This window comes from Equus quagga, chromosome 14 (assembly GCF_021613505.1).
Source record: "Equus quagga isolate Etosha38 chromosome 14, UCLA_HA_Equagga_1.0, whole genome shotgun sequence".
Taxonomy (NCBI): domain Eukaryota; kingdom Metazoa; phylum Chordata; class Mammalia; order Perissodactyla; family Equidae; genus Equus; species Equus quagga.
In genome coordinates, this window is record NC_060280.1 from 57328208 (window position 1) to 57341132 (window position 12925).

General features: G+C 33.7%; 1 protein-coding gene across 3 annotated transcripts in view; it reads left to right on the forward strand.

Annotated features, from left to right (window-relative positions):
- Positions 1–12925, forward strand: part of ATM (ATM serine/threonine kinase) — a 116023-nt gene that overhangs the window by 30293 nt on the left and 72805 nt on the right. For all 3 annotated transcript variants that reach the window (XM_046686306.1, XM_046686304.1, XM_046686305.1), the window contains exons 16-26: positions 254–379; positions 1347–1436; positions 2497–2668; positions 3454–3653; positions 5883–5965; positions 6056–6211; positions 7021–7096; positions 7228–7358; positions 8888–9008; positions 10616–10789; positions 11891–12060. In XM_046686306.1, coding sequence (XP_046542262.1) covers positions 254–379; positions 1347–1436; positions 2497–2668; positions 3454–3653; positions 5883–5965; positions 6056–6211; positions 7021–7096; positions 7228–7358; positions 8888–9008; positions 10616–10789; positions 11891–12060 — 1499 coding nt within the window. The remainder of the gene's footprint in view (positions 1–253; positions 380–1346; positions 1437–2496; positions 2669–3453; positions 3654–5882; positions 5966–6055; positions 6212–7020; positions 7097–7227; positions 7359–8887; positions 9009–10615; positions 10790–11890; positions 12061–12925) is intronic.

Below are 12925 nucleotides of genomic sequence, written 5' to 3' on the forward strand. Positions count from 1 at the left end.
TTTTTAGTTGTGGGTCCCTCTAGTTGTGGCATGTGGGATGCCGCCTCCACATGGCTTGATGAGGAGTGCCATGTCCGCGCCCAGGGTTCAAACTGGCAAAACCCTGGGCCGCCTGAAGTGGAGCACACGAACTTAACCACTCGGCCCCAGGACTTGCCCCCTAATTTTACCTCTTAAGTAAAACTTTAAAAAGCAATCATTGAACTATAATTTTAACTAGAATTTGGATTTTTCCTTCTTTTATTCTTAATAGTCTCTAATGCAGTGTGCAGGAGAAAGTATCACTCTGTTTACAAATAAGACAAATGAAGAATCTAGAATTGTTTCACTGAGAAATATGATGCATCTATGTACAAGTTGCTTGTGTAACTGTACCAAGGTAAGATGTTCTTCTTACTTGGCAGTGTAGCTTATCCAGGAGGTTGATAACTGGTTGGTGTTGTTATTGTTTTTTTGGTCCATTTATAAGTTTATACACTGATTTAAAATTGTAAGTAAAGGTAGTATCTAGAGGAATAAAGCAATAGGTAATCTTGAGTTGCTCATGAAACTAATTTCACCATTTCAGGAGGGTTTCTGAGATTATTTTACCACTTTTATGTACAACTACATAGGTGACTTTTATTGCCAGCTTATTTTCCTTCATTTAATAAAAATTTTTTGACTCCTAGCCATGTGATATGCATATCACTATACCAGGACTAGTGAGCACTACAAAGATAAACAACTCCAGCACCTACATTATGCTCTCTTTTGCCCAGGTTGTCTTGTATATTATTTGGTAGAAAGAGTGCTACTGTGTGTAATCTTTGTTTTGATTTGGAGGCAGGCCTGAGGGGTAGTTGAGCCAGGCCAGAGTGTTGATAGTAATTGGAAAAAACATTTTTGAAACCTAATATTAAGTACATGGCCATATATCAAGATTATCAGCGTATGTTTTTGGTTTTGAAGTGTGTGTTCTGCTGTAAGTGGGAAAGGAGAGAAGTGGAAAAATAAACTCTAACTTACAGTTATTGCTTGCTTATGTTTAGGGTCAATGGCTGGTATTTTACTTTAATGTTTATGCATAGTGAAAGATATGTGCTATAGTTATTATTAATCTAAGAGAATAGGTTAGTGTTTTTGAAGCAATTTATATCTTGGCCCTAATAGTAAACTTTCTATCTATGCTTCTTAGTAAACTTTTTAATGAATAATAATAATAATAAATAGTAAACTTTTTATCTATGCTTCTTATGACAGTGTAAAAGAAAATGTACACTTCATTCATGATAGAGAAAGTATCTACCAAGAATAATTGTTTTTATTTCTTTGTTTGCTTGGTTTTTTGTTTGTCTTAATAATAGCACAGTCCAAATAAGATTGCATCTGGCTTTTTCCTACGATTGTTAACATCAAAGCTAATGAATGATATTGCTGATATTTGTAGAAGTTTAGTAAGTATGCTGCCTATTTTACTACTGTATTTCATTGATTCTAAGATGATTTTTTTTTCACTGAAATCTTTTAAATACATCTCACAATACATGGCATCTTATATATTTTAAATGTGGAAATTAAAGTTATTTGGTTTTAGGGGAGAATATATTTGATTGCTTCTTAATATCAGTCCCTTGCATAGTGCTTGGCTTTTAGTTTTTCAATAAATAATAATAGACAGTGATAGGGAACTAATCATCCACGTGCATACCTCTTTCTGTGTAACACTGTACCAGAATTCAAAATAATTTTCTATCCTTAAAAATAAAAACAAAAACCTTGCCAGACAACATATTCTTATCGTGGTATTTTTTTTCCATGCAAGTGGGCTTATGCTACAAATACTCTTGTCTGGAACAGAGCCTAGCACATGTGGTAGACACTCAAATGTGTATTGAATGAGAAAATAATCTGTAACTTGATTATTTTCACTTAATAATAAATCTTGGTCATTTTTCCATGTTGCTTCTTACTGCTCTTCTTTACTTTTTTTGGCAGTAGCATAGTATCTCATTATATAGGAATAGTATATATATGTATTTTTAGCCCATCTGATCTTAATTAACATTTTAAGTGGTTTCTAGTTTTTTTCATTAGAAAGAGTTCCGTGGTAATGATTCTCATACTTGTGTCTACTTTTATTTGTGCCTATGAAGGATGTAGAATAAATTCTAGCAATGGAATTGCTTCTTCAGAAGGAATATGAATTTTATTTTTTGGTGAATATTGTCACTTTCCTCCAAAACAGTTGTGCCAATTTATACTTTTCCCTACACCCTCATCAATTTGGGGTGTTGTAAAGCTTCTTAATGTAAGAAATTATTTTGAAAATTTGCATATTATTCTGTTGCATAGGCATATTAAAGTTTATCCATTTTCCTATTGTTAGACATTTAATAGAAATAATACTGCAGTGTTCAGGCATACAAATCTTGAATTGTTTGATTAGGTGAATTTTAATTACAACATGCTTCTGAAAGAAGCCAACTTGAACATCTTTCTCTCTCTTCTTTGAAGGCATCTTTTACCAAAAAGCCATTTGACTATGGAGAAGTAGAATCAATGCAAGATGATACTGATAAAAATCTGATGGAGACGGAGGATCAGTCCTCCATGAATCTATTTGATGATTGCCCTACTGTTAGTGTTGGTGATGCAAATGAATCTGGAGAGAACCAAAGTACTGTCGGTAAATACGTATTTACTGATTAGGATTTCTTTTATCTCTTCATGTTGACTTGGTATTACAAATGGCCTCATAGATACCAATTTTATGCCCATTTCATTTTCCCTCAGTGTAGTCTGTTAGGATTGTTCCCCTGTGTACACTATAGATTTCTCTGATTTTTAATTGAATTTATTAGTTTCCTGTTTTATTCTTCATGGGAGGAATTTAAATAATTACTAAAGAAGTAGAACCATATGTTAGATTATTTTGAAAATAGAAAGCAGGAGAGTGAAAAAGCACCCATAATCCCATCACTTTTAACCTTTTTCTGTTATTTCCCTATAGACCCTTTCAGAATTGTAATCAGCATCAACATTCAGATGACTTTTTATACCTTGTCTGTTTTAACATTATTTGTAAGTTTTTTTCATGTAGCTACTTGCATTAGAAATCCTACCTTTTAATGGCTTTGTAGTATTCCAGTTAACATATATACTATAATCTACTTGACTATTTTTTATTGTCATAAACTTAGATTTCTTTCTATTTCCCTATAATTAGTAGTACTACAGTGAATGTCTATATAGATTTTTCCATAGATTATTTTCTGATGACAGAATCCTAGTGTAACCTTTTATGAAGAATTTTGAATCTTTTAGTGTGTAATCAATTTCACCATAATTTTACTTTCTATATACTTTTATCTCTTTTTTTTTTTGGTAGAGGGGAGGATATTTGAGTTAATGTTCAATGTATCTGGTTGTTTTGCCCCTCTCTTAGTCTTAATAAGTCCTTTTTATTTGTAGGTGCCATAAATCCTTTAGCTGAAGAACATCTGTCAAAGCAAGATCTACTTTTTTTAGACATGCTCAAGTTCTTGTGTATGTGTGTAACTAGTGCTCAGACCAATACTGTGTCATTTAGAGCAGCTGATATTCGGAGGAAATTGTTGATGTTACTTGATTCTAGCATGCTAGACCCTGCTAAATCTCTCCACCTACACATGGTGAGTTAAGTGAAATGAAAAAGCTCTTCAATTCTGTCTCATGTTGCTGGCTAAATGTAATGGACTGACATAGAAGAATCACATAGTACCTTTGTACCTTTGAAAACGTGAAATTGCTTCTTGAGAAATGAATCTGAGACTAGTTGTAAAATACACTTTTTCTTTTACTGTGCTATAAAAAAATTTAGGTGGATACTGAAACATTAAAACTTGGATAGACTTTGGATAGATTTGTTCTCTTTAGATATAATTAACTATTATAAATTATTTTAAACTAGGCCACAAATTCTGAATGTAAAAATAATACTTACATAATATTATAGTTGAAGTCTGAATCTTGACTTGACCTTAGTTTGCATGCTTTTAAATTTTGTGGATGTAATTTCAAAGTGCCAGCAAAGTTACAGTACTACAAAGAACTTCCATATTCCCTTCACAAGCTTCTGCAGTTCACATTTTGCCATGTTTGCCTTATTCTCTCTCTCCACACGCACACACATAGACATCTTTTTTTCTGAACCATTTTGAGATTAAATTGCAGACATGAGACCCCTTATTCTTCAGTGTGTATTTCCTAAAAACAATGATATTCTCCTATATACCCACAGTATTATCATCAATGTTATCATCATTGCATTTAGTTATCAGGTCTCTTCAGTCTCTTTCAATCTGGAACAGTTCCTTAGTCTTATCTTTTATGACCTTCCTGTTTTTCATTAGTACAGCCACTTGCTCTATAGAATCCCTCACTTTGGGTTTATCGTGTTTCCTCATGATTAGATTTAGACTTAGACTTTGGTGAGAATATTATAGAAGTAATCCCCCTCTTGCCCTACCCCAATCTATCTATCCATCTTCTTATAGGTATCTCCAATTCCACTCCAACATCACAGGGTTTATTTGTTTTTTCTCTGTATTTGTGGCTCCATTTTTCAGCAGTAAGAAACCTGGCTTCTCATTTAGCCTCAATGCATTTATTTGTTTACTCAATATTTTTATATGTAACTAACTTCCCAACTATGTGGGCCATCTCCTTAGTCCCAGCACTGCCGAACACACAGGGAGAGCCCCTGGCCCAGCCAGTATGCTAGGTGAGTCCGTGGTCATGTCCCTAGTGCCAACAAACTGGCAAACAAGCCAGGTGATACCCTAATTAGAACCTGTTATAAACATGCAGATTGAGTCCCTGGTAAGATCCCTGGTCATATTCTAGCCGTGGTGAACATGCTGGTCGAGGCCCTAGCCCTGGCAAACATACTTGATTGAGCTCTGTTTGAGCCCTTGGTTTCAACCCTGACAAAAACTCTAGTCGAGGCTCCAGCCCCCACCCATGAGGAGGACTGTATACTTTCTTGAGACTTTGATGTTTAAAGTTACTTCAAGACACTCGGTAACATCACACATGACTCTCATGGCAAATATTTAAAATGGTCCAATTTAATGTTCTTTTAAAATATTTGAGAAGGAGTGAGAAATATTTTTCTATATACAGAAGATAGGGAAAAAAGTCTTCTGATTTCCTACTACAGGTGGAACATTATTGGGTAGCTCTCAGAAACTGGCTTCCTAGTCATAACCTCCATTATAACTGATAGTTACTGCACAGCCCTTTGTATCCATAGTACCATAGAGAGCCTTACGAGGTTGCCTCGTAGGAAGAGAGGTCAGGGTATTTGACTTCTTTCCTGCCCATGATTATCTCTGCTTTCCAAAATTCATTAATAGAATAGTTTTTGACCATTAAACTTTTATCCCCAAGCATAATTTTGAGAGAGTAGGAACATACTCCATATGTCCTGTATTAGTTTTATATTAATAAAACTGTATTAGTTTTAGATTCTTGCTCAGGCTTTTAACCCCAACAGTGTTAATTAACAATTATCATTTATTGAATTCCTACAATAAGTGCTGGACCTTTACATTTGTTCCCTCTAATCCTCACATGAATCCAACTAGATATGTGGTTTATAACCATTTTATAGGTGAGGGTACAAAGGCTCAGATGACAATGAAAGTTTTTTAATCATACAACTAATAGGTTGTAGTGCTGGGATTTGAATCCAGCTCTGTTTGACTTCAAGCCTCTTTTTTGCTGTACTGCATCTTTTAGACATTCACTGTTGTGTGTGTGCCTGGGCATCTATATATGAATTTATGGTTACATATATGCTTATTTAAGTAAATGATCTAGGAAAAAAACCCCTGATTTTGTTTTCCCTACTATCTTAGTATCTAGTGCTTTTAAAGGAGCTGCCCGGAGAAGAATATTCCTTGCCAATGGGAGATGTTGTTGAACTTCTGAAACCACTATCGTAAGAAATTAAAACCATATGTTATGTTCACTTTAAATTAGTAGAATTGATACATTCTGTTATAATGAAGTTAAACTTTTTCCACTCCAGCAATGTGTGTTCTTTATATCACCGTGACCAAGATGTTTGTAAGACAGTTTTAAACCATGTTCTTCATGTAGTGATGAACCTACGTCAAGGCAATGTGGATGCTGAGAACACAAAGGATGCTCAAGAACGGTTTCTAAAAGTGATTGAAGTATTTTGGTAGGAACAGACTATTTTTTGAACTTCTGATTTTTCTTTTGCTACCTCTGGATACAAATGCAAATGTTGCATTTCTTTGTTAGTGATTTCTTCTAATTCTCGAATGTAATTATTTATACATCTTTTAACAATAGTAGAATGTAATTAGTGTTTCCCTCCTTAATTACTTGAAGAACTACATTGTTTATTGCTTAAGGCTTGGCTTTCTAAAGTGTGTTGAGTGTATTTCTGTCTAAATTTTGAATCACATAAGAAGTTTGACTTATAGGTGAATAAGGCAAAGTGCAACGAGCCTAAAATTGAATTGTTCGTGTTCCTAAAGTGAACAAATTGGTCTTAGCATCATCTGGTTATTTCATGCCCTATATTCACAGTCTGAGTAACACCATGATACTTACAGAGGAGCATATATATGTAACTTAGAACCTTCATATCATTTGATTGTAAGGACTTCTGAATCAGTATAGAATGTGGTTTTAAAATCTTTGATAGAACAAGAAAAACTTAAGATTTTTTGTCCTTTTAAAGCAAGTTTACTCTAATGTGATTAGCTGAAGTATGATAGCCTCCACATGAGGCATAATCCTATAAAATACATAATGTACATTAAAATGAGCTCCTTTTCAAACTAATTTCTTTTAGCTGCACTTTTTAGAAAGGTGAGATATTGATGTATGCCACATAATGAGAATTAAATTTAGCAAGGAAATAAATTTTAGAAGCAACCTAGAATAACCCTAATGTCTTGTGATTATTTTGACTGTGCTTTTATTGGAATAATTATTTGACATTGGAACACTTTATTTCAGGCGCTTAACAAAGGAGGGGAAATACGCATTCTCTGTAAGAATGGCACTGGTAAAATGCCTTAAAACCTTGCTTGAGGTGAGTTATTCCACATTAAGCATTAGTAAGGTCTCCACTGAAATTTTTTAAGCAGGCCTTGTTTCTGTTTGTTAATGGGTGATTTTTCTCTTAATATTTCATATTTAACCTCAGTTACTTTTTTCCCATAGGCCGATCCTTATTCAAAATGGGCTATTCTTAAGGTAAATGGAAACAACTTTCCTGTAAATGAAGTATTTCCACAATTTCTTGCTGATGATCATCACCAAGTTCGCATGTTGGCTGCAGAGTCAATCAGCAGGTAATGGGTCAAGTATTTGTGAAGTGTCTGGAACACTGCAGATAGCGGTGCAGTGTCTCGTGCAATCATAAGTCAGTAATGGTATTGAAAATAGCGAATGCTTACTGAGCATATGCACTATGCCCGGCATTTATGTTTTCTCTTAATTCTGACAACTCTATCACTTAGATACTATTATTTTCTCCAATTTTTAAATGAAAACTTTGTGGCTTGGAGAGGTAAAATTGCTTGTTCCGTGCCATATAGCTAGTAAGTGGTTGAGTTGAAGGACGTGTGTCTGTTTCAACTTATGGGAGATATAGAATGTTTGGGTATTACTGTGATTTTATATGAATATGTTAAACGAAAATTAGCACATTTTACATTGTGCTGATTACAATGATTTTTACTTAAGTGAACACACAATTAGGCATTGGACTGATTCTGTCATAGGAATCTGTTTTGTGTTTGAGTACCTGAAGAAGCAAATATTCATTTCTTAAGGACTGCATGTTTATGAGGTTATTAAATTGATTTTAAAACTCTAAATTGCAACCTACTTATGCCTTCGCCACCTCTCACTCCCTGTAAATAAAGGACCTCTCTGCTTTATTTCTCTATAGCATTTATCACTATTGAAATATTGTATTTTAATACATTTACCTAGGATATAAGCTAGGATATAAATTCTGTAAATCAGAATTTGTGTCTTAACTCCTTAGGTTTGAGCCTTTTTTCAGTAAGACCATAGTGCATTGTAAGGATTGCTAATGAATGTGTGCTTTACTTCAGGTCCTTACAAGATAGCAGATATATACTGAAGTTAAAGATCTGGGGTTTTTGAGGACCCTAAGTTGAATGTAATAAAGCAGTGTAGTGGTGGCATTGAAAAATCTCTTAAGATTCAAAAATGTATAAATTCAAGAATGGCATGAACATTGTATTTGTTATTGTTTTTGGTTGTTTATTTGTTAGATATCTAATACTGGGCTATTTTAAGAGAGGTTAGAGAAACTGGAGGAATCAGAATAACACGGAAAAATGTTCAAGTTTTGATTACTAAAAAAGCACAAAGGAAAAAGTGATTAAATTGTTGTCTTTAAATATGATAGGATATAATGCAAAAGGCACTGATCAGCTCTTCGCCATCACATAAAAAAAATTAAATGGGACATCAACACATGAAGCTATCCACTTTCAGGGTGATTGATAATAGAACAGGTTGACATAGGAGTCTGTGGCTTCTTCTAATTGGTGTTTGACCAGAGGACAGTTTTTCTTTTCTGGCTAGTTTGAGTTCAGGGCTATTCAGGTTTGGGCAATAAGCTAAAAGATCTGTTGAGACCTTTTCAGTTTTAGGAGAAAAAAGGAGTATGTGTAAAGACCCTAATATTAAGCAGTTGATCTGAACCTCTTTAAATGGAAGACCTAGTATGTTAGTAGGTCTCATAGAGTGATTTATTTTTGTCCTGTGCTATGCTTTGGAAAGTAAAGTTTAAGGTAAAAAATTATTTCGCTGTTTGCTTTTATTTAATTTTTTTTTTTTAAAGATTATTCCAGGATATGGAACAAGGAAGTTCTTCCATGTTATTGAAAGCACTTCCTTTGAAGCTTCAGCAAACAGCTTTTGAAAATGCATACTTGAAAGCTCAAGAAGGAATGAGACAAGTGGTAATTTTACTAATGCCTATTTGCTATTATTGCATGCTTTCTTTATTTATATACTTTACTAAGGTTGGCCTGAGACAGTTGTATCCTATCATTTACAATATAAAGCTAGACTAAAACATCTGTATGAATTGATTGAAATTGCCTTATTTATGGTCAGAATTGGTCAAATAATGGCAATTTCTTTTGGTTCAACTCACATGTAGAATTTTTGTGGGAAAAAAATTTACTGAGTTTTTATGGGACTATAAATGGCTTTTTTTAATTAAAAAACTTTTTTTTAAAGATTTGACTAAAAGCTAATTCAGGGAATAGTGGTAATAGGAAGAAATGGATTAAGGAAAATGTTCTAACAGGGAAGATCAAATCATCTTGGTGTTCGTTACTGAACCTTGTGATTTGCATATTTCTCTAGAGAATTTTTTTCTTAAAATGGCAAAAATTGTCTTAGTATTTGAATTTATTTTTTCAATTATTTGTGCCTTGATTGTTTGTAACAAGTATATGAGGTGGTTAATCAAATCACTTTGTAATCCGTGATAGCACAAAATTGAAAAGGACAGTTGCATGAAAGAATGTGAATTTAGAAAAGGATTTTAATAGATTGGAAAGGTGAGTGCAAATAATAAAAAATTTAGTAGAGATAATATACATTTTAAAATCAGTTCGTCATGTGCAAAGGGAAAATACTGACCTGACAGCAGTTCACTTGGAAAAAGACCTAAGAAGTTTTACATTTTGAGAACACAGTATGAATCAGCATTGTAGTAGTTATCAAAAAATCAAATTCTGTCTTAGATGTCATTAATAGAAGAATACTGTTAGAACAAGTTGATAAAAAGAACTTGGGTCTTCTATACATTTTAGAGGAAGCTAGCATGTTGGGTTTGGTTCCAAGTAAAAGTAGATTTTTAACTAGGATGTTAGAGTCTGTAGATCTATTTCTTATAAGGATTAAGTGAAGGAGTTGACTTAGTGGGAACCTCATAGCTATTTTCAATATGTCAATGATTACCATTTAGTAACAGAATTAGGTCCTGACATTTTCTTGTACAAAAAAATAGAACTAGGATCAGTGAGTAGCAGAGTTTTCTAAATGCGAAGAGAAATTTCTGTCAAGTATAGCTAGTCAAAAAATGTATGCATCTCTTGGGATATTATAATGATTGTTAAACTAAAAGCACTTATTCTAATTAGTGGCATGATTTTATTGGGTTTTTTGTATAATATATATGACAATATTTTTAAAAGTATAAAGAACTATCAGGGTATCATGATAAAATAAGCATCTCAGGAGGTATACATGGTAGTTGAAGAGAAGCTTTTAATCTCTCTCACCTTCTTAGTTTCTTTTTTTATTAAAGTGCTTTCTACTTCACTGAAATGTTTGGCAATTCTTTCCATAAGATCTTGTCAAAAGCGGTCTTTCCTACTCTAGAAACTTTGATATTTTCTGAAAATCTCTACTGTCAGCTCCATCACTGTAGGATTTAAAACTGTTCACTGGCTGCTTAGGTGTTGTCACTGTGTACTTTGATTTTAGCCTGCTTGGTTTATTTGTAATGTTTAAATATTTACATTACATTATTGTTTTTAAAATTATTTTGAAGTCCCAGAGAGCTGAGAACCCTGAACTTTTGGATGATATTTATAATAGAAAAGCTGTTTTACTGATGATGATAGCTGTGGTTTTATGCTGTAGCCCTGTCTGTGAAAAACAGGCTTTGTTTGCCCTATGCAAGTCTGTGAAAGACGATGGATTAGAACCTCACCTTGTTAAAAAGGTACGTGTAGATGAATATTTTTTATTATAATCTTCCTTGGGTAACTTAAACATTTTAAAAAGTTTAAGCTAGATTTTTAAAGTGGCACTTATTAGGGACTTGGAGACAGTTTTATTTTTTAAGTTTAGAATATTGGAAAGCAGTAACTCTTTAAATAACTTGTACGCGGTGTCATTTTTTACATTCAGTTTAAGAGCATTTCACAAGGCATTTATTGAACTAACAAGGGTGAATGACCTGTTAGCATACAGACCAGACTCTCTGGAATAGCATTTATTGAGGGAAACACATGGAGAAAAGAGCAGTAGCAAGCATTTTGCCTGGTGGCTTCTGGGACGGGACATTGGGATCTAGCAGGTCCAGAAGTCAAACTTCAGAGCTGTGATATTTTTAAGTTGCATGGTTAGGAAAGGAGGACTAGGGTCCAGCCTTGCAATTACATCAGCACAGTGCTGTAGAATGTTCACTTCTGCTCTATTCCACCACCTCAGCATTCATCATTTGGAAATTTCCAAGCCTTTCCATTGTAGATTTTTACATGATGAACCAGTGATAGATCAGTGGTCTGATAAACCGTTTATCATTCTACCAGCATGGTTTCCATGGAGCTTTACAGTAGAAAGCTAACCTATGGGTAATCAGTCTTAGACACGTTAACCTTTTACCTCTCAGTATTAAAATAAAAAGTTCCTTTTTTTTTTAAGTAGATTATTACACTACCTAATTATTAGTATAAGTTGAATATAGCATTTAGGTTTTTCTCATTTGAATTTAGGGCTGAGAATTTTATTTTACGTTAGACCTTCCTTTGAAATAAAATCAGATGTTGAAAATTATAACATATTTTTCTGGTTTTATTCATTTAACATTTATTAAGGGTTTCCTCTGTTCCAGGCACTGTGATAATTGTAGTAAATACATTTTTTTCAATTAGTCTTGCTGAAGTAGGTACTTTCATTATCCCCATCTCATAGATTAGTAAATCAAGGTATAGAAAAGTTAAATGAATGTGTCCACGTCATACTGTAAATATGTATTAAGGATTTAAATGATTTATTATTTTGTTTTCTTAAAGCATTGACTTCTTTTTGACTTTTACAGGTTTTAGAGAAAGTTTCTGAAACTTTTGGATATAGAAATTTAGAAGACTTCATGGCTTCTCATTTGGATTATCTAATTTTGGAATGGCTAAATCTTCGAGATAATGAATACAGTTTATCTTCTTTTCCTTTTATCTTATTAAACTACGCAAAAGTTGAGGATTTCTATAGGTAGGTTTACATATGGCACAGGTGAAATATATTTAATTTAAAATTAGGTAATAATGTTTGGCAGTCCCCCCCCCCCCCCCCACACACACACAGGTGGGAGGCTGTATAGTATGAGAGGCAGGAAGGCTTGTTTTGATGAAAGTATATTGAATCTGGTCCTACCTGTGCCAATAACTAGCCATGTGAATTTAGGTAAGCCATGTAAATACCCTCAGGGCTTGTTTTTTTTTTGTTTTTGTTTTTTGGTGAGGAAGATTGGCTCTGAGGTAATATCTGTTGACCATTTTCCTGTTTTTGCTTGAGGAAGATTGTCACTGAGCTAACAGCTATGCCAGCCTCCCTCTGTTTTGTGAGACACCACCACAGCATGGCTTGATGAGTGATATGTAGGTCTGCACGTGGGATCCGAACCCGCAGACCCTGGGCCACTGAAGCAGAGCATGCGAACTTAACCATTACACCACTGGGCTGGCCCCTGGGTCTTGGTTTTTTAATCTGTAAAGTAAGGAAGTTACACAAGGAGATGTTAAGATCCCTTTCAGCTTTAATGTTTGACAAAGATAAAACTAGTGGGTGATTATTTTTGCTTTGTTTTTCTTTTCTGTTGCTTGACTATAGCCATTTAGTTACTATTTCTATTAGATTTAAAGTTTAATGTAAAAGTATTGCTTTTGCTAACTCTAACTCTGGAGAAGAAAATTTTGAAAATAGGTTTAGAACAACTAAAGAATAATGTTTAGGAATCAGGATGATGGGAAGGTAGTTCATAATTGTTTAGTGGTTCTTATTCATTCATTTCGGCAGTAACAATATTTACATTTCTTTGAATTCATAAATTGCTTGACATTTTCATTTTATACTAATT